The sequence below is a fragment of the Coregonus lavaretus genome (assembly GCF_964263955.1).
Source record: "Coregonus lavaretus genome assembly, chromosome: 12".
Taxonomy (NCBI): domain Eukaryota; kingdom Metazoa; phylum Chordata; class Actinopteri; order Salmoniformes; family Salmonidae; genus Coregonus; species Coregonus lavaretus.
The window spans coordinates 35,405,801-35,428,768 of NC_139999.1; the positions used below are offsets into that span (position 1 = coordinate 35,405,801).

The 22,968-nt window shown below is 41.4% G+C and overlaps 1 protein-coding gene across 5 annotated transcripts in view; it reads left to right on the forward strand.

Moving 5' to 3' along the window:
- Nucleotides 1-11,385: 11,385 nt before the first annotated feature.
- Nucleotides 11,386-22,968, forward strand: part of LOC311138263 (RNA-binding motif, single-stranded-interacting protein 2-like) — a 51,182-nt gene continuing 39,599 nt past the window's right edge. For 3 of the 5 annotated variants that reach the window (XM_084172940.1, XM_084172941.1, XM_084172942.1), the window contains exon 1: nt 11,386-11,517. In XM_084172940.1, the coding sequence (XP_084029066.1) occupies nt 11,446-11,517 (72 nt within the window). In that variant the 5' untranslated portion in view covers nt 11,386-11,445. Of the gene's footprint in view, nt 11,713-22,968 lie in introns of all 5 variants that reach the window. The other 2 variants (XM_084172943.1, XM_084172944.1) reach the window with 2 other exon arrangements.

A 22,968-nucleotide genomic window follows, 5' to 3' on the forward strand; every position in this document is an offset into this window, starting at 1 on the left:
TTATTAACAGCAAGCTGGAGAGGTCACAGTCAAACATAGATGCATAAAGTACCGGTCTGAAGTGAGCTCCATCGGGTTAGTCCCGTTAGTTCTCTTATATACTGCTTACACAGACAAGTTATATTTGCATGATTTACCTTATTCATTATTCATAATTAATTCATCATTAACGTTTGGTTCATGCATGTGACCGACCAATACCTCACAAGGCTTCTTCTCTCCAAGCTGAGACCTTGAAACTGAGATATCCCTTTCATTCTCAAAACAAGGTTCTGGGCGTACTGCCAAATTGCAGATACTGATAGTGAGGATTCCTCCCAGGCAAGATCAATCAGTCACTTGCATGAACACAGAAATTGGTTATTAGAAAAGCACAAACATAACATTTTCCATCACAGCTTTTCTTAGTTTTGGGTCAGTCACAGTAGTCAGGTATTCTGCCATGGTTCACTCTCTGTGCAGGGCAAGGTAGCGTTCCAATTTGCTTGGTTTTTGGATGATTCTTTCCAATGTGTCAAGTAGTTCTCTTTTTGCTTACTCATAATTTGGTTGGGTCTAATTGTGTTGCTGTCCTGGGGCTCTGTGGGGTCTGTTTGTATTTGTGAACAGAGCCCCAGAAAACAGCTGGCTGAGGGGACTATTCTCTAGGTTTATCTCCTTGCAGGTTAGGGCTTTGTGATGGAAAGTTTGGGCATTGTTTTCCTTTAGGTGGTTGTGGAATTGAATGGCTCTTTTCTGGATTTTGATCATTAGTGGCAATCGTCCTAATTCTGCTTTGCGTGCATTATTTGGGGTTTTGTGTTGTACTCTGAGGATATTTTTTTGTAGAATTCTGCATGCAGAGTCTCAATTGGATGTTTGTCCCATTTTGTGAATTCTTGGTTGGTGAGTGGACCCCAGACCTCACAACCATAGAGGGCAATGGGTTCTATAACTGGTTGGAGTTTTTTTTTGACAGATCCTAATTGAGATCTCAAAGGTTATATTCCTTTTGATGGGGTAGAAGGCCCTTCTTGCCTTGTCTGTCAGATTGTTCACAACCTTGTGGAAGTTACCTGTGGTGCTGATGTTTAGGCAGAGATATGTGTAATTCTTTGTGTGCTCTAGGGCAACAGTGTCTAGATAGAATTTATGTTTGTGGTCCTGGCATCTGGACCTTTTTTGGAACACCATTGTTTTTGTCTTACTGAGATTCACTGTCTGTGCTCTAGGGCAACAGTGTCTAGATAGAATTTATGTTTGTGGTCCTGGCATCTGGACCTTTTTTGGAACACCATTGTTTTTGTCTTACTGAGATGCGCTGTCAGTGCTTAAGTCTGACAGAATCTGTGCAGAAGATCTAGGTACTTTTGTAGGCCCTCCTTGGTTGGGGACAGAAGCACCAGATCATCTGCAAACAGTAGACGTTTGATTTCAGAGTCTAGTAGGGTGAGTCCGGGTGCTGCAGACTGTTCTAGTGCCCTTGCCAATTAATTGATATAAATGTTGAAGAGGGTGGGGCTCAAGATGCATCCCTGTCTCACCCCCCAGCCCTGAGGGAAGAAATCTGTGTTTATTTGACCGCACACTTATTGTTTGTGTACATAGATTTTATAATATCGTAAATGTTCCTCCCAACACCGCTTTCTAACAGTTTATACAGCAGGCCCTCATGCCAAATTCAGTCAAAAGCTTTTTTGAAATCAACAAAGCATGAGAAGACTTTGATTTTGTTTTGTTAATTTGGGTGTGCAGGTTGTATACGTGGTCTGTCGTACGGTATTTTGGTAAGAAGCCAATTTTCCATCTCTCTCGCTCTCCACACCAGAGAGCGGCAGGGAGAACAGAAAAGCCAATGATGAAATACAATGGTGACAAGTGGGCATTAGCCGGCCAATTCACCTGCGCAAAAATAAAGAGATCCTCTCTGGCTTTTGCTCTCTCTTCATTTCCCCTCCTCTCACTAAAGACCTCTGCAGTCTAAAAGAAAAGTGATTGGGCCTGGTGTTCAATTAATGGTTTATTTCAGAATACTGATCTCTATAGCTTTAGTCACACTGTTAGCATAAAAGCATACATATAATTCCTCTGGTTTGTGTCACAATCGGGGTGTGGATCATTTTCCCTGCGTAACACTGTACTTACATGCATAATTGAGGCCAGTGATGAGAGGAGCCTCCACCCAGGCAGCTCATTCCTCTGGTGATGGAAGCCCCACAGCAGATACTGTACATATAGACAAAGGGGAACATATCAAAATCAAATCAAATCTGATTTTATTGGTCACATACACATGCTTAGCAGATGTTATTGCGGGTGTAGCGAAATGCTTGTGTTTCTAGCTCCAACAGTGCAGTAATATCTAACAATTCACCAATACACATAATACACACAATCTAAAATTAAAAGAATAGAATGAAGAAATATATAAATATTAGGACGAGCAATGTTGGAGTGGCATAGACTAGAATACAGTATATACATCTGAGATGAGCAAAGCAAAAATATGTAAACATTATTAAAGTGGCCAGTGATTTGAAGTCTATGTATATAGGGCAGCAGCCTCTAAGGTGAAGGGTTACGTAACCGGGTGGAAGCCGCCTAGTGATGGCTATTTAACAGTCTGATGGCCTTGAGATAGAAGCTGTTTTTCAGTCTCTCGGTCCCAGCTTTGATGCACCTGTACTGACCTCGCCTTCTGGATGATAGCGGGGTGAACAGGCAGTGGCTCGGGTGGTTGTTGTCCTTGATTATCTTTTTGGCCTTCCTGTGACATGGGGTGCTGTAGGTGTCCTGGAGGGCAGGTAGTTTGCACCCGGTGATGTGTTGGGCAGACCGCCCTCTGGAGAGCCCTGCGGTTGCGGGTGGTGCAGTTGCCGTACCAGGTGGTGATACAGCCCGACAGGATGCTCTCAATTGTGCATCTGTTGCGCCTTCTTCACCACACTGTCTGTGTGGGTGGACCATTTCAGATCGTCAGTGATGTGTACGCCGAGGAACTTGAAGGTTTCCACTTTCTCCACTGCGGTCCCGTCGATGTTGATAGGGCCGTGCTCCCTCTGCTGTTTCCTGTTTCTGCATGCTGTTTCACTGGGGACCTATCTCAGTGTAGTGCTTCACATGATATGCTGGTTAATCCTTTACTAATAATGGTTTCAGGCCTAAACAGATTTCTGGTATTTCTGGCTGTTTTGTGTAGTTCTATGTCGGAGTTTATTCTCAGAATGAACAGATGGATATACCTATTGGTTGTGGGTGCAGATTTGTAGTCAGCCTTAAATGACAATAAACTTTACTCTGATTTTGTTTCGCCTTAACCATATGAACTTGATAAAGCTGTCACACTTTTCTAGTGGTGGTCATCATCATTAACCCCTAAATAAGGTTATGTCCCCACTCAAACTTTACTGCTTCAAGATGAGGAGCGCTCACACAGGGCTCTCTTGTATACTGCCCTCTCCTGATGAGGCCCACAAAGGGGAAACGCACACACACATCTATGGGTTGCATCATTATTTGGAACTATGATCAGCCCCTCCGTAGTCTGTGCTCCCCCCTCCCAGTCTTTCCTCTCTCCCTCCCCTCCCTGCCTCCACTAGCCTCAGAGCCAGATGGATTGTCTCATCAATCAAGTCTCCCAGAGCTCTCTGCCTCCTCTGTGTATCCCACCAATACTGTACTATCCCCAGCCAGTCAAAAAACAGTCCAAAAAATGCAATTACCTCATCAGCCCCACTCTATTTATCTACACTTTGTGAAGGACTCAAACAGGAAACAGCTAATCTAGTCCAGGCACGAAAACCTCAAACAGTGCTTCACAGAAATATATTGTATAAGGGTTTGGCAGAGGTTCGGGAAGCCTGATACATTGGAACTCTCTGTAATCCATCATATAGAGATAGTTAGAGTCCTTTTCACACACACACACACACACACACACACACACACACACACACACACACACACACACACACACACACAGGGAGAGCTTGCAGGGGCACTAGGAGGAGAAGCAGGGAGGAGGGGGGGAGAAGCGGGGGGGGGGGGGGGCAAAAGAGAGAGGCAGAGATGGAGAGGGAATCCAGCGACAGGAAAGAGGTCTTCTTATCAGTGAGGGGCTGTCACAGAACACAGTGATTCCTGGCAATCAGACATCAGCTCCCAACCCAACACAGTCTTATAGAGAGAAAGAAGAGCTTCCCCTATCAAACCCAGTCTTCTTCTTCAATTTTTTTAACAAAGACACATTCACCTTTATCTCAGGGGATATCTCAGAGGGTTTCATGGTTAATTCCCCAAAGGCCATGTTCCTCCTGTGTGTTCCTGCATGTAACCTGTGGTGGAAATAGATATGATGCAATAACTATTGTTAAAATGGTTTAAGACATGGTGTAAGGATTCCCTTTGTTGAAGGCAGCCATGTTGCAGTATTGCTAATACACGAGAGAGCAGGAAATATAGCATTAAGGAAGATGCAATACCGTAAAGGGTAAGTGCTCCACCCTCCTCTATAGCGGTGCGTGTTATAAATGATGGTGAGACAGCTCTTTGAGATGTTGACCCTATTGGCCTTCAGAGCCTAATGATTTTTAGAGTTATGGGTCACTATAAATAGTGCCACCAATCTCAATTTGCATACTTTTATGTGACTGGTTGATCTTGACCTTGGGAGGTCAGGGCTTCCCTGTCGGGGGTTGGCAGTGATATGGACAGCATAATCAACCTAGGATACCAAGGGAACAGTGTTTACAAGACTCTGTGGGATTGCCGTAGACACAGTTGAAGTCAGAAGTTTACATACACTTAGGTTGGAGTCATTAAAACTTGTTTTTCAACCACTCCATAAATGTCTTGTTAACAAACTATAGTTTTGGCAAGTCGGTTAGGACATCTACTTTGTGCGTGACACAAGTAATTTTTCTAACAATTGTTTATAGACAGATTATTTCACTTACAGTGAATTATATCACAATTCCAGTGGGTCAGAAGTTTACATACACTAAGTTGACTATGCCTTTAAACAGCTTGGAAAATTCCAGAAAATGATGTCATGACTTTAGAAGTTTCTGATAGGCTAATTGACATAATTTGAGTCAATTGGAGGTGTACCTGTGGATGTATTTCAAGGCCTACCTTCAAACTCAGTGCCTCTTTGCTTGACATCATGGGAAAATCAAAAGAAATCAGCCAAGACCTCAGAAAATACATTGTAGACCTCCACAAGTCTGGTTCATCATTGGGAGCAATTTCCAAACGCCTGAAGGTACCACGTTCATCTGTACAAACAATAGTACGCAAGTATAAACACCATGGGACCACGCAGCCATCATACCGCTCAGGAAGGAGACGTGTTCTGTCTCCTAGAGATGAACATACTTTGGTGCAAAAAGTGCAAATCAATCCCAGAACAACAGCAAATGACCTTGTGAAGATGCTGGAGGAAACAGGTACAAAAGTATCTATATCCATAGTAAAACGAGTCCTATATCGACATAACCTGAAAGGCCGCTCAGCAAGGAAGAAGCCACTGCTCCAAAACCGCCATAAAAAAGCCAGACTACGGTTTGCAACTGCACATGGGGACAAAGATCGTACTTTTTGGAAAATGTCCTCTGGTCTGATGAAACACAAATATAACTGTTTGGCCATAATGACCATCGTTATGTTTGGAGGAAAAAGGGGGATGTTTGCTAGCCGAAGAACACCATCCCAACTGTGAAGCACGGGGGTGGCAGCATCATGCTGTTGGGGTGCTTTGCTGCAGGAGGGACTGGTGCACTTCACAAAATAGATTGCATCATGAGGTTGGAAAATTATGTGGATATATTGAAGCAACATCTCAAGACATCAGTCAGGAAGTTAAAGCTTGGTCGCAAATGGGTCTTCCAAATGGACAATGACCCCAAGCAAAATGGCCATCACAAAGCCCTGACCTCAATCCTATAGAACATTTGTGGGCAGAACTGAAAAAGCATGTGCGAGCAAGGAAGTCTACAAACCTGACTCAGTTACACCAGCTCTGTCAGGAGGAATGGGCCAAAATTCACCCAACTTATTGTGGGAAGCTTGTGGAAGGCTACCCGAAATGTTTGACTCAAGTTAAACAATTTAAAGGCAATTCTACCAAATACTAATTGAGTGTATGTAAACTTCTGACCCACTGGGAATGTGATGAAAGAAATAAAAGCTGAAATAAATCATTCTCTCTACTATTATTCTGACATTTCACATTCTTAAAATATAGTGGTGATCCTAACTGACCTAAGACAGGGAAGTTTTACTAGGATGAAATGTCAGGAATTGTGAAACTGAGTTTAAATGTATTTGGCTAAGGTGTATGTAAACTTCCGACTTCAACCGTACCGTCAAAAACCTGAGATGGATTAATTGACAGGAAGACTGAGTAGAGATGATCTTGGAGCGGCAGAGTCCCTAGGGAAATGTACGTTTCAGAATCAAGTTTCATTGAATCATGTATTCCCTCAATTCGAGGGTTTACCAAGAACAGCATAACATAATCTGTTTTTCTATAAACATAATCTGCGTTTGTTTTCATCTAGATAATCGTGATAGTATCCAAGCAAAATATTTTTGCCACTATTAAGGAAGATGTGCCGACAGTTACGTTATCGAACGTCATAGGTTTTCACTTTCAATCTGGTCAACATTCACATTTTTAATAAGGCAAAGTGACAGTCTTATCACATCTGTGCCTATTGTTTGTTGTAATCAACTTAATTCAGAGTTCCAATTTAAAAGTATTGTTGTGAGTTAGCATGCGATGGATGGAGCCAGCTGCTAGCTAGAGCATTACAATTATTTACCAAAGTTTGTCTCTGGTGTTTGACTCATAGCTGGGGTTTTCACCCTCCTAAACCTACCAAACAACAAAAAGTAACCATTTTCTGTAAAATATCTGTGGCTTTTAACCAACAAACTCTCTCGCTCTGCCAAAGTAGAGTTAGCGATAGCATTAGCATGTAGCAGAGTTTCTGTTTGTTTTCCTCTCTTCTTCAGGGACAGATCGAGAGCTGGCTATGCTGATAACACCTAAGGAATGCCAGGCATTCACAAACAGCCCTTCCCCCATCCGCTTTACTCCATATCCATCCCTCCTGCCCTCCCCTATCCTCCCTTCCCCCAGCCCTTGTCCCCATGCCCCCCTCTCCCTTTCCCTCGCTTTCTCCCTCTCTCTTTCTCCCTCTCTTCAGTCTCAGAAATCTGTTCCACAAATGACTTCCATCTGGAGAGTAGAGTAAATACTCATCTCTGGTGATTCTGGATTCTAGTAAAGAAAAATGTCTCTTCATTATTTATCTTCTTATGACAAGGATTAAAAAGGATTTGCCAGTAGATTGCTGACTTGATTCATGATGATGACTGCTAGCTAAGATTTTGAAAGTATGATGTTGACATGATCAGTCCAATCAAAGCTACTGTAGATATAATGTGATTTGACATCATTTTATCTGTGGCCAATGACCTTGAGCCTTCTTGGATGGGCACTTCTAATGTAACTCTATGGCAGCACACAAGGGGCTTGAATTTTCGAGCTCTACCCTTAGACTTGGCGGTGACGTAGTGTCACCATGAGTGACAGAACACTGAGCCAATCACGGCGCAACTACATTTACAATTTCATTTACTTCATTTAGCAGACGCTCTTATCCAGAGCGACTTACAAATTGGTGCATTCACCTGATAGCCAGTGGGATAACCACTTTACAAATATTTGTTGTAATTTTTTTTGTATATTTTTATTTTTGTCTTTTTTTAGTGTCTATTTTTTGGTGTTTCTTTTTTATTTATTTTTTTGAATTTTTTGTATTTATTTTTTTAGAGAACATTACCAACACCTACACTCCGTATTTTCCGCTGGCTGCCCCAACACCACAGAAAGCACTGAGCTAGGCTGAAACGCCTGCATTTTGGAGCTGCCTTACTAAATAAAGCAAAAAATAGACCATGTTTGTATGCGGCTTTTTTAAATCAATTAATTTTATTTTTTATTTTTTACATTGTTTGCAAACTGATATGTGACACGTATTAATGCCAAAATAACATACAAAACAAGCAAGCCCAAAACGTATTTTTTATTGTTATTTTATTTTAGCAAAAATGACGGGTTGCCACTGAATGTAGGTGTAAGTAAAAATGTGATATGGATGTTTACACTTTTCCATGTATATCTACAATCTAATAGTAACTATATAAACAAGTGATTAACAGTCTATTAACTACTTATGAACCCTTTTATAAAAACCTTTCTAAATGATATGTTCATGTAAAATGGTACTGAAATATAGTATGTGAATGTTATTGTGTCTGGCCGTTTTCAAAAACAAATACACCTGCTCAGATGAAAACAACATTCCCACTGAGCATAAAGGAAGAGAGGTGGTTGGCTGTAGTTCACAGTGTCAGAACAGACTTTATACAACTGCTACCTCTAAAGATAGGGTGTATTTTTAATTCAGCCTGTGGAAGGGGGAATCCAGAGAAGAGAAGGTTACTATGGTGCAGACTGCAACTTTTTGATACAACACCCTCACTCTTTGCTTACACGTTCCCTTCTTTCATTTGCATTAGCATTTATAACACATGAATGGTACATTATTAATCCATGAATATGAACCCTATATAACTGAACAGCTACAGGAACAGTCACTGTGCACAAAGCATTTTAAAGCTGTAAAACACTACTTGTGGAAGACTATGGTGCAGATATGTCATCTCTGTTTTGATTCATCATATAAATCACGATCATGTATTCTGAGAACAACCAGTCCTTTATGTTGCTCTAAAACATCTCTTTGGTGCATTAGCCTAAACGAGCAAGAATATGCTGTTCTGTTATTGAGACACTACACACAAACTCAACTCCCACACACATTCTGTACATACACACGCACACACGCAAACATGCATATAATAACATATGTCCATATGCACGCACACACACACAACGGAAATGTTGTTTTTCTTCTGTTGACGACAGATGGGGGCTTGTGCACCAACTGCCCACCTCCCCTTTAAACCTCTACAAAGCCCCAAACCCCCCCTTTCACACACTATGAAACACATTCCTCCTCTCAGGAACAGCACTGACTGACTGATGCTGTCTGTGTGTGGTCTCTTCTGGAGACGATCACTTTGATCTGGTGGATGGAGTCACCAATACACATGTTGTCTCAGTCTATAGAATTCTCTCTGTGCATCTGGGTGTCTGTATGTGTGTGGTCTAACTTTACTATGCTTCTGGGTTCCAAAAGTCCTCACAAGGATAGTAAAACAAGGAAAATTTTACAAGTGGGGACATTTCGCCGGTCCCCAAAGGGAAAAATGCTATTTTAGGCTTAGGGCTTAAATTTAGTGTTAGGGTTAGGACTTGGGGTTAGGTTTAAGGTTAGAGTTTAGGGAAAATATAATTTTAAATGAGAATACGTTTTTTGATCATCACTTGCATAGTAAAACCAACGTGTGTGTGTGTCTGTTTATCTAGATTCCATTGTTGCTCAATTAAAATGTGCACTCTCTCCAACCTGTGTTCTGACTGCTTCTCTGCTATTTCTCCTCCTGCTCTGTGCACATTCTGACCTTGAACCCTACAATGACCGTCTCAATGACTCAACCCCCTAACTCATTTCCTCACACACAGACACGCATGAACCCCCTGAACCCTATACTACTGCCATTCACATCAATGGGACACACACCCTCCCTCCCCTTCCTCCCACTTCAACCCCACTTTGATGTTGGTGCACTGTTTATTCCCACAAAAGTGTTGTTTTGAGCTGGGTGTGTAGATGTATGGGGGATAGGGGGTTCTCCCCATCCAAGGAGTTGGAGAATTGATCAGCTGGTGGCCACACCAGATACTGACTGTTACTTTGTTCAGGGACACGTTATTCAATTTCTGTTAGTCACATGTCTGTGGAACTTGTTCAGTTTATGTCTCAGTTGTTGAATCTTGTTATGTTCATACAAATATTTACACATGTTAAGTTTTCTGAAAATAAACGCAGTTGACAGTGAGAGGACGTTTCTTTTTTTTGCTGAGTTTACTATAAAAACACACACATGCAATACTTGGGCACCATAGAGGTAATCAGTGGGGATTTAAGAGTCAGAACACTCAGGATGGAAGGGGCTTGGGTTGCTTAGCGACGGGCCTGTTGATATCCAAACAATGTTTGCATCTTCAGAGCGGGGTTCTGCTGAGTGCAACAATGTCACTTGTGTTGTGTGTCCCCCCGTCTGCAGCCAGTCAATGGAATGCTCCATCCCAACAGCCATCGGGCAGACAGACATGACTTAGCCTATATCTCTGAGACACATTAACAGTGACACACTCTCTCACACACACACACTATAAGCTATGTATGCACTCAAACAAACACATGCAAGCTGATGTACATACAGTTGTAGCACACAAGCAATCTCACAGATGATTGTAAATTATTCAACTAGTATACAATATTGTACACACAGACAGGCATCCACCACACATCCACCACTTCATTCTGGAATAGTTTGAGGATGATCTCTCATAAGTGTCTCTCACCTAACACATTTGTGCAAAACTTCATGAAGAGAAACAACATTTCCATGAAGGAAAATGAGGAATCGGATGATGTCCACAAAGCATTGTGCTACTCCATTGCAGCATGATACATTCTCCAGTAGAGGGGGATAGGGATGCAACATGCTGGAGGATTGTTATGAAAACTCTTGAAGGAATAATTACTTTTCAGATTAATGAAAAACAAGGTGAAATGAATATTTGGTTTTCTAATGATAGCTTCTTTGAATATCAATTCCATAATAGACTACAGATCAAAGTGAGATTTAGTGAGACTTTTAAAACTAATTATTCTAATTGCAACTCATCGATATTTTAAGTGGATTTCTGCCAGAGTTTTAGGCCTTACTAAACAAGGACATAATTTGGACCCTATCTCACAAGTACGGGATGTAGCTCAGTTGGTAGAACATGGCGTTTGCAACGCCAGGGTTGTGGGTTCGATTCCCACGGGGGGCCAGTATGAAAAAATTAAAATAATGTATGCACTCACTAACTGTAAGTCGCTCTGGATAAGAGCGTCTGCTAAATGTAAGTATCCAATTTCTGTGGTGCACAATTTCAGAGAAGGATCAATTACTTTGCATCCTGGGCCATTGTTGATTCATTCCAGGTTTAGATAACATTTTACATAGCAGAACTTTGACAACCTATAGCCAATACAGTGTTTATGTTTGGTTATCAGAAACCGTTCCATCGGCGCGGTTGGATTTGGCGCGCTAGGACCCAGACGCGTGAAAGCGCAACGCTTGGCCGCGGGAAGCAGCACTGGCGGCAGCGGGACTCCGATCGCTTCCCCTGATTCCAAGCTTAACTTCCCGAGCTGCTGACGTCACTTGGCAGCCTGGGCTGTACTCGCCGCTCCATACATAGCGCCGAGAAAAATGCTGCTCTCCGTACCGCCAAGGGCAGGAATCAATCCATACAACGGCTATAACAGCAGAAACGGCAAAAAGGTAAACCCTTTCGGAATATTCTGTTTTTCGTGCGCTTTCGGTCGACCAGTGGGGCAACACGCCCGTGTCAGTGGCGACAGAAATATGTGTAGTGCGTGACAGCAAGCTGCAGTGTCCTTGAAAAGCGAATCGTACAAAACCAACTTCGTTCTTCGTGGAGAAAATTGCTGCTCACTATTCTGCACCCCCACTGTGGTATGTGTAAAAACTGCTATTCGATGGTCCGGGCATCTATGCAGCCTACATATTTAGGTTTTATTCCCCATTTGGGAATTCAACCTTAGAGAGCAATACACGAACCATATACTTCAGTCATTAGAAAAAGTCAGTAATGGAAACAAACTTTTATGGGTAACTGTAGCGTATTGGGTCAGTGTACGTCTGTGCGTAAATGTGAATCCGAATAGGTGGGGGTGGGGTGCAGAAGAGGGAGACAGGGAATGTGTTATTCAATGTAGCCTTAATTGATTTCATCTCCTTTTCGGGATGGTGAACAATGAACAGTGATATCAAGTGTCAAATCAAGGATCCATTGTCTACGCAGCCGCGTAAGTTTGGCAAAGTTTTTTTTTTTTTTTTAAGGCAAAGATGCCCCACCCCTTAAAAGAACCCACCATTGTGACGATGCCTACTTTCCCCAAATTATGAATAACAAAGTAACAGTTACATTTATAATACTGTAATGTTGTAGCCAACAACAATCAATCTGCAACTGAAACGTTACAATTAACGTCGGGGATAGGACATTGTGAAACGTTGTAATATAAAACATCAACAATGTAGCCTACCACTTATGTAACAGTGCTAATATTTTTTTGGGTTTAAATTGTTTTTATGGGCTTACTGTTAACTAGATGTTACAATGTTATTGCAACATATATTTTGTTATTATGTTGAAGAGAATTCGATTTTCTATAGCATAAATGTTGAGTTCAAAGGAAACACAATACAATATCAAAGCCAAAGCTATTTGTATCTATTAATGCAACACCTGACATATTTTATCAGTTATGCTGTAGCCATAATAGTTTTGCCACACAAGAGAAATGCAATCGTGTTTTAATAGTTGTTCTGATGAAGTGAGGTCACCATAATTAACAGTATTTCAGTCTCTGTAGCCTTACATTATAACAATGAATTAATCTAATACAAATGTCTTGACATAATTTCGAATGGAACTTGATATTTTAATTAAGGTGTTTTATTTAACTGTGATCAACTAAATGACTATGAAGATATATCTGATATCCCCTCCAAGCCTCTGTCCTGTTGTGCGGGCCTGCCTGTGGCTGCTTGTGTTTACCTTTCCTCTACAAGAGCCTGATGTCATTTGTATTGCTTGAAGGAGGAGGGTGTGGACCTTTTCTCTGTTGCATCAGAGAGGGAGAGTGAGACAGAGAGAGAGCGAGAGAGAGACAAAGAGAGCGAGAGAGATGCAGGACAAAATTAATACCACAGACCTACACCAATCTGTGATGATGCTAATTTTAGGAGTGCATTGTCTTGTTGTGACATATTACTGTATCTTTCATTTGTAGACAATCATGTCTGCTACATCACTGAATTGAAACTGAAACAATTTGTAAGTCGCTCTGGATAAGAGCGTCTGCTAAATGACAAAAATGTAAATGTAAATGTGAAACAACTGGCATCTTCAGTTATCATACAATTGGCCTAATTTTATTACTGGGGTAAGATTATTGTGATTTAGGGATTGGGGGAAACCAGGGGAATCGGGTTCCAGGAGTAAAATAATTTGCCAGTTAGAGTTCTAGGATTTTTTTTTATAGGTGGTTTCCCAAAGTGACTTTTTTTCTCTCAAATTCCACTCCTTCCAATGGGTGATATCAGTGTACTCTATTTCCTCTGTTTTCCTCTGACTTTATGAGATATATTATAACATGTATAATGTGACTGGTTGAATCAAAGTAAGAGGATGTGTTCCTGTTTCACAAGCTTTGGCCTGATTTCCCCTGTATTCTTGACTTTACTGCAATCATTCTGGCATGGTGCCACTCCATGAAACTCAACTGAATCCTTAGGAATAAACATTAAGAATGCTCCATAGAAATATGCACTTATCCTTAAATGCCCCCTAAGGAGAGGACCACCAACCTACACTGAGTGTACATAAAATTCAGAACACCTTCCTAATACTACCATACCCCGTTCAAAGGCATTTAAATATTTGTCTCGCCCATTCACCCTCTGAATGGCGCACACACAATCCATGTCCAAGGCTTAAAAATCCTCCTTTAAACTGTCTCCTCCCCTTCATTTGCACTGATTTGAGGTGGATTTAACAAGTGACATCAATAAGGGATCACAGCTTTCACCTTTATCCACTTGGTTAGTCTATGTCATGGAAAGACCAGGTGTTCTTAATGTTTTGTACACTCAGTGTATATACTATAGTATTCTAAGTATCATGTGTTATACTTCAGGGCTTATGAGTAAGGAGATAACTGTCGAAGTCCATATAAAACAGTGTATATCAAATATATTATGATACATTTATTGAGAGCTGAAATGTAATGACGACAACAAGCATGAGCACTTCAAGTATCTATTCAGTGACAGTTTGAGTTCTGGTTCATAAGGTTAAGGTTTGATGATTGAGTAGCGTAAGCTACCGCTGTGAACTAATGTTTATTGATGTTGAGAGAGAGAGAGACTAAAACAGAATGAAAACATTTATTTCTTAAGGATAGACTTTTTGCGTTATAATTTTATATATTCTCAGCACAAGACAGATTTAGAGAAGTTGCTGTTCCCTCTGTATTTCATTAATACAATGATTTCTATATTAAAGGGAAGGGAGATAGCCAGCATGTTGGTGCATTGCAGGCAACGGTCAAATATCTAGGCTAATCCTGTTTTTGATAGAAATTGGTCTGTGTCGTGGACCTGGAGTACACTAAGATGTCATATTCTTGTGTGGAGAGTTTCCTCAAAATATCTCTCTCTCTCTCTCTCTCTCTCTGTTGCGTTCCCGTATACCTGAGCGGCTGGCAGGAGTAAATAAACAGCATGCTGGGTTGAGGGTTGAAAAAAGAGCCCTTTGTGTGTGGGAGGTGATTAGCAACCAGATGGCACCAGGGGTTTGGTTACTGTGGTGCCTCCAGAGTCACCTGCTCCTCCTCCCCTGCCTGCCCCACTACCTCATTTCCTTTCCTTTCCTGAATATCCTGGTAGAAAACATAAAATGAGGAGGCAGGTTAATCCAAACCAAATATCGAATGTCTCTATACAGTATTGTGCTCTTTTGTATGTGCACATTTGTGTTTTTCGCAATCAAATTTAGTACTCAATTAATGTGAACGAATTATGATTGAATGGCAGATGTCATTTGCAATCTTTATCATAGCTTTATCAAGTGTTAATATATGCTGGTGTTTATTGCTAAAACCTATGATAAAATCAATTATACAAAAGTCATGGTGCCTTGTCTTTGTTTTTTCTTTTGTTTCACCCTTATTTAACCAGGTAAGCCAGTTGAGAACAAGTTCTCATTTACAACTGCGACCTGGCCAAGATACCCTTCAATTTATAAAGATGGAAAAATTATTACGGTTATTGAATGAAAGCCTTTCGTTACGGTCTCTCTCTTTAATACTTATGACTAAGTATTAAAACGCAATGTGAAAATAAACTTAAGCGACCACAACAAGTACCTGTTTGTGAGGGAAAGATCTGTGAGTGTTCCACAAAAAGGCTATTCATCCTAAGATCCCCTGAAGAGGCCTGGTGGAAGTGAGCCTTTCCTTTGAATTAAACCATTTCATACTTTCACTTTCAACCCCCAAAAACCTTTGAAATATTACCAACATTATAGGATACTAGCCCTAATGCAAACCAGGGCGCTTACTTTCCACACTCTTTTGGCTTTCAAGTTCCTTTCTTTGGTGCTGAGAGATCTGAGTTGTGTAGATGACAGCTATGGAATTTTTTGAATCTAAAAAAAGATGCTCCACACAACAATGGGTGTTTGTTTGTATGTCTGAAATGCTCAGAAGATGTCTAAAATGCTCACCGAGTTGTGTATCTTGTCATGACCAGGCGTGCCTTCATCCATACATTTATTTTATTTTACTGCATGCAAATGTAGCTGCATAACCAACTTAATTAAATATATTCAAGCTTAGTTATTATTCAAGTAAACATTCTCTTTGTACATCTTCTCATGAATAGACCATTGCATGTCCTTTTCAGAAAATTTATGAAATTCACATTGAGAAATGACTTCTCATGTCTTCTCCATGAAATCGGTCATCACTAGTTAACACAGTCACAAAGTCATAATTATGGTTAAACCCCGCCATTTCTAAAATGTATTTTAAAATCTGATTTGAAACCTAACCCTAACCTTTACCCTAACCTTAACCACAATTCTAACCTTATGCCTAACTCTAACCGTAAATGAAGACCAAAAAGCTATTTATTTTTTGCCAATTTTGACTTTCTGGATGTGGAATCAGACTTTGTGGCTGTGTTATCTAGTGGAAACCCCACCTAGAGTCGATTGACGCACCACAATCTAAGTAACATAATAAAATAATCCCCATCAAAATCTGTCAGTTTAAGCTAGAGATACCTGTGTTTTTGCTTTGAATGTGTCTCAATCCACCATATCTGCCTATGTCGCACTTCCGCATCTTCGGTGAAAGGTGACAGAGCTAGAGTGGTATTTGTCAGACCATGAGACATCCCGATCTTCTAACGAAACGTCTGTAGCGTCCGAACAATTTAACCTAAACTAGAATGACCACTCTATGGAAAGGGGAGATTCTCACAAACACGATGGTGTTCTCCGTTTTGCTCTACGACCCCCACAAGTGTCACGGGACTCGTCTGAAGGTAACCGGTACCGGTTTTAAAAAATGACTGGAAGTATGAAGGTCGTTTTATGCCTACCCCAAATAAGGGGTTAAATATGTGTCCAACATATTTCCTGAGCTTTCTTATATCTCATAGATATAGGACAGACACTTCAAAACCTTGTTTCATATTATGTACTTTTTTAATGTATTTGCCATTTTATGAATGTGTTATTCAATGCGTTTCTCTGGGCTATAGTAGTAAAGGCCAAATGAAATAATGTACAACACTTTTAATATATTTTTTGGGGGGCTACCTAAAAGGGGTCCTAAAATTCAAAATCAAATAGCTAAATGATCCATAGTATGACCATCTTAAAACAATTCCATATGTCAGCTTAGAACCCCCCCCTCCCCCCAACGGCTTAGACTTACAGGGGTTTGAGCAAATACTTTTTACTTAAACATGCAGAGATTTAACATAGGCGGTACTATACTTTTCTGACACATTATCCTTAAGAAATAAACGTTTTTATTCTGTTTTAGCATCTCTCTCTCTCTCTCTCTCTCTCGCTCATCTATATTTAGTATCTCTACCAGTAAGTCTTCTGTTGGGTGTTTGTGCTTTGTTACAGACTTGGTATATCTGGCCGTTGTTATATTGTCTCCTTTGTATTGACTCCTTTGTAGGCTATGTCATGGATAATACTCTGTATAAGAGCCAGTGAAAAGAAGTCTGGGCTTTTAAGTCACGTATAGAAACATGCACAAACCTTTTGTCCCCTGGGGGAATATCAAAGAGTCCTTCTCAAACATGAACACATTGTTATTTTCAGCAACATCAACTACCAGAGGGATGTATTATCAGACACTACACATTTATGCGTTTTAAGCTGGGTTGGTGTAGTGGATAGGTGGGATAGTTGCAGTCAGTGGCTTCATTCCAGGCTGACTACATTGCAGACGCCTGCCAGATCTAACAACGCCTGGATAGGGGTTTACCATATCAGCTAACCACATCATATGACATACCAATCTGATGCCCAACTGTGCAGTCGACGGCGAGGTACACGTGTTAGGTGATGCAAAGGAACAACTACAATGTAGTTGGCCTGGAACGCGACCAATGGTGTAGTGGATGGGTGGGATAGGTGCTGTGTGTTCTACTGGTGTAGTGGATGGGTGGGATAGGTGCTGTGTGTTCTACTGGTGTAGTGGATGGGTGGGATAGGTGCTGTGTGTTCTACTGGTGTAGTGGAGGTGTGGGATTGGTGCTGTGTGTTCTACTGGTGTAGTGGAGGTGTGGGATAGGTGCTGTGTGTTCTACTGGTGTAGTGGAGGGGTGGGATAGGTGCTGTGTGTTCTACTGGTGTAGTGGATGGGTGGGATAGGTGCTGTGTGTTCTACTGGTGTAGTGGAGGGGTGGGATTGGTGCTGTGTGTTCTACTGGTGTAGTGGAGGGGTGGGATTGGTGCTGTGTGTTCTACTGGTGTAGTGGAGGGGTGGGATAGGTGCTGTGTGTTCTACTGGTGTAGTGGAGGGGTGGGATTGGTGCTGTGTGTTCTACTGGTGTAGTGGAGGGGTGGGATTGGTGCAGTCAGTCAGTGAGTAAGCTTTACTAAAGTAGTGGCTTGACACTGGATCAACTTGGCCAGTGAAGTCACCTTTGTCCCGCTGTATGTTTATCTAACTCTCTGTCATTGTTTAATGCGTCAGACGTTTGAAAGTCATCCCTCCTTCCGTTGCCAACCACATGAGTAGTCCAAGGTGAGCAGGTATAGAGAGAGAGAAATGGAGAGAGAGAGAGAAACAGAGGGAGAGAGAGTCATTGGAGAAAGCACAGCTGTCTGAAATATGATGCCAAGCACTGCAGTGATGCCAGACACTGACATGAACATTACGCATGTACAGTATGTGAGAAAGAAAGACAAAGAAAAGGACGAAAGAGTTAGAGAGTTAGAGCGTTAGAAAATGTGTGAGTGAGAGAGAGAGAGAGAGAGAGAACTAGGGGGAGTAGCGGCGGGGGGGACAGAAGAGATAGGGGCTGGAGCCTGGTGTCCTCTGTCACCTAGTAGGAATGCAGAGCGGCTGTCTGGCTGGCTGATGAAAATGACTGCTTGATAAGATCAGGAGCAAAAAGAAAGGGATGTCCTGTCTGCCTCTGTACCAGCCTGCCGACTATAAACCACAGCACAGGAACGTTCAGCCTATGTTCAGAGTAACGCTTGCCAGTCACCCGAGGCTAAAATAGGGCCAGGCTGACAATAATGACTTCCTTTTACTGTAAGCAACCAAGCCTGTTGCTTTGTGGTTGTACCGTGTTGGCTGGAGAACAGGAGAGGGAAAAATAAGTATTTGGTGGATCAGAGCACAGTAGTGGAATAGATAGATTCGTTATCAGATACGTTATACATAGATTCAAATGTTGAATGATCTACTGTAGTTTTAATATCAAATTGACTGATTTGGGTTTAACGTTGCAAAAACGTTAAGCATTTGACAACAAGCCTTTAGTCTAAATGTACTCAAATGTAGGCTATTTTATTGGATCTGAAAGAGTATTTCTAGTTTATCAAATATTTTCTCAACTAACAGAATTACGTATCATAAAGACTATGTAATTTGGACCAAATTGGATGCTCTCTCAGACAGTTCATAAATTTGTATGTCACCGTCCTCTCCTTTTGGAGGTGGGAACAAATGCTCCAGCAATAGGATACAGGAAACCAGCCATAAACAGACAAGCCCAACAGGAAGAAAGAGATAGAAACAGAGAGCGAGACAGAGTTATATCTAAGGGAGAATGGGTTTGTGCGCTCAGATTACCTGAAACTAATAAACAACAGAGTGGCCTATAAAATGGTCAGTGAACAGCAGTGGCTTCTGTCCCAGGCCATTCTTCTGCCCATCATGGAGAAAGTTGGGAATATATGAATATATTAAAGTTTGTCTGATATATGGACAGGGAAACTGGAAGCATTTCAGTGTAATGCAGATTGGGTAGCCTAGTCTGAGTGGAAATTGTCAGGTTGGTAGCAGAGTGACTGCTGAAGGAAAACGAGTTGAGGTTTTGGTGTTGTCCTGTGTGTGTGCGCGTACGTGCGTGTGTGCGTGTGCCCTGGAAACGAGAGTGGTCACAGGATAAGGTAACTATTATGAGTTAGTCTGAGGTGGCTGCATGGTCAGAGAGACAGGTTGAAAACTCAGACCCACTTCCCTACAGACAAAGATGGCCAAGCTACACTGTGTGAATGTAACACAAGTACCTGTTTGTGAATTAGTTAATTACAAGCAGAAAGCTACAGCTACAGGCTAGGTTTGGTATGATGGAATTACAGGCTCTGTAGCCACTAGGTTTGGTATGATGGAATGACAGGCTCTGTAGCCACTAGGTTTGGTATGATGGAATGACAGGCTCTGTAGCCACTAGGTTTGGTATGATGGAATTACAGGCTCTGTAGCCACTAGGTTTGGTATGATGGAATGACAGGCTCTGTAGCCACTAGGTTTGGTATGATGGAATTACAGGCTCTGTAGCCACTAGGTTTGGTATGATGGAATTACAGGCTCTGTAGCCACTAGGTTTGGTATGATGGAATTACAGGCTCTGTAGCCACTAGGTTTGGTGTGACGGAAGCAGCTCCAGTTTACCAAACATCCCACATACCTGCTGTGGTCATAATCCCTCACTTTGGGAAATGGAGAGCAATTAGATTGCTTTGAACTTCCACAGCAGCTGTGTGGTAGCCCTAGTCTGCTGAATTAAAGGGTTCTGTATTAATCATAATAATAATAATAATAATAATAATAATAATCATGTTCCTATAAAGATGTGGGCACACCATTCCTGCAGCTTTGTCTATCCTACATAGGACACAAACGCACCAATATTCGTTTCTAGAGTTACGAACATGTAATGATCAGTATTCATGTGTTCATTACAAAAAAAGAGTGAGAAAAGTATTTGCTGGAACATGATTTCACACCGTTCACACCAAGTGGGTGCACTGGTGTGTGTGTGTGTAGTGTGCAATGTTCCCTCTAAACTGCATGCGTGCGCGGGCGCGCAGCTCCCGGGACAGCTGCACAGAATAAATATCAGCCGCGCAAAGAAGCACGAGATTGAACTTCACTAAACTTTCTAGTTTTCCCCTTTAGTTACCACTATCAAGTTTCCCTCTACTGTGAGAATCAGCGCAGTATACCGAATGCAACATACCAAAACAAAATAAACTATGCAAGAGATTTTCTTGTAGGCAGAGTGCATTGGAGTAGGATTCTATTGCATTGACATGCAGGACCTATACTCTACCAGACTGGTGCGCCATAACCAATCAGATCTGCAGTATCCCTATATGCAAATAGATCGTTGCCATATATGGATCTGTGCCATTCACTTTGAACTGGACTGTGTTCACAGCATGAGTGGTCGCGAGTAGATGCGCTTGTTTTGAGATCAAAGCGAGAGCTGCATGTAGCCACGTGTGCACATTTGTTCTTATTCTTTGCTAGTAAGTGAGTTATTAGCCCAGTTTTTCTAGTCAGCAATGGGGGAGTGGTTGCTTCCTACAAGAGCACAAAACATATGCATTTCTAGCCATCTTTGAAAAATGAGTCAGGTAAAGAGCTTTTTTTTCTGTCTTAAAGGTAAGCTAAGTAGCCAATAGGCAGACGGTAGCATAATTTTGATTCTCTGTAATAATGGAATGGGAATAATAATGATTTTTATTTTGTAAAGTGGATTCTTGCATCGAACAACAACATTTTCGGTCACCTCCTTGTCTGAAGGACAAGTGGATAAACAGGTTACATTCAAACCCTGCATGTTTTTTTTCAAAAGTCTCACAGAATGTAGCCCTATATTGAACACCACACATTGGCTGCTACTGTAGGCTGAATGATAGAACAGCTATTTCCATGTTAAAACGTTATGGGATGCATTTTCCCATTGTTTTTGATGGTAAGCCACTCTTATAGGCCTACATTATGGTCAAATAGCCACAGTAGCCTACTTGGCCACTGTTATAACTGTAACTTAAAGTGGGTACAGCCTCAATGTTCACAGTAAACGTGTGCCAAAAGTTGCACAGAATTTTCACAATGTTCAAGTTTGCACTCAGCAGACCTGAAATTTGCTATGTGCTTGTATAGTGTGTGTGTTTGTGTGTGTGTGTGAGAAAGAGAGAGAGGAAGAAAGGGAGAGAGTGAAGGGGGAGATTAAAACTCCTCCCTGTCTTTTTGTGTTTTAATTTGACCAGGGCATGCCCTCATGTCATCTAACATGAGCAAATAAAGATAATATTTTCAGGCTGAATCAGCATTGGACGCCCTGGAGAAATGAGCATGAGCCTGGGCTTCAGGGGGGCCAGTGGCACAAAGGGGGACACTGTTCCCCTGTGGATGGGTTGTAATTAGCGAGATTCATTCCCTGCTCTTGACTCGCCCCTCTGCGTCTAACATTGACGTACACTACCAGTCAAAAGTTTTAGAACACCTACTCATTCAAGGGTTTTTATTTATTTTTTACTATTTTCTACATTGTAGAATAATATATACAGAAGATAGCCCTATTTTGTAAAAGACCAAGTCCATATTAGTCCCGTTTAGTTCAGTTGGTAGAGCATGGCGTTTGCAACGCCAGGGTTGTGGGTTCGATTCCCACGGGGGACCAGTATGAAAAAAAAAGCACTGGATAAGAGCGTCTGCTAAATGACTAAAAATGTAAAAAAATTTAAATATTATGGCAAGAACAGCTCAAATAAGCAAAGAGAAACGACAGTCCACCATTACTTTAAGACATGAAGGTCAGTCAATACGGAAAATTTTAAGAAAGTTTCTTCAACTGCAGTCACAAAAACCATCAAGCGCTATGATGAAACTGGCTCTCATGAGCCAAATTGAGATGGTTTGTGATGAGTCGGACCACAGAGTGAAGGAAAAGCAGCCAACAAGTGCTCAGCATATGTGGGAACTCCTTTCAAGACTGTTGGAAAAGCATTCCAGGTGAAGCTGGTTGAGAGAATGCCAAGTGTGCAAAGCTGTCATCAAGGCAAAGGGTAGCTATTTGAAGAATCTCAAATATAAAATATTTTTTAGATTTAACACTTTTTGGTTACTACATGATTCCATATGTGTTCTTTCATAGTTTAGATGTCTTCACTATTATTCTACAATGTAGAAAATTGTAAAAATAAAGAAAAACCCTTGAATGAGTAGGTGTTCTAAAACTTTTGACCGGTAGTGTACACTGACTCTGTGACTGAATTCATCAGGAAGTGCATAAAGGATGTTGTTCCCACTGTGACGATTACAAATTATCCAAACCAAAAAACGTGGATAGATGGCAGCATTCGCAAAATACTGAAAGCGGGAACTATTGCATTTAACCACAGCAAGGTGACTGGGAACATGGACGAGTACAAACAGTCCAGCTATGCCCACCATAAGGCAATCAAACAGGCAAAATGTCAGTACAGAAACAAAGTGGAGTCGCAATTTAACGGCTCAGATACAAGACGTATGTGTCAGGAACTCCAGACAATCATGGATTATATAGGGAAAACCAGCCACGTCGCAGAGACCGATGCCTTGCTCCCGGACAAGCTAAACACCTTCTTCGCCCTTTCGAGGAAAA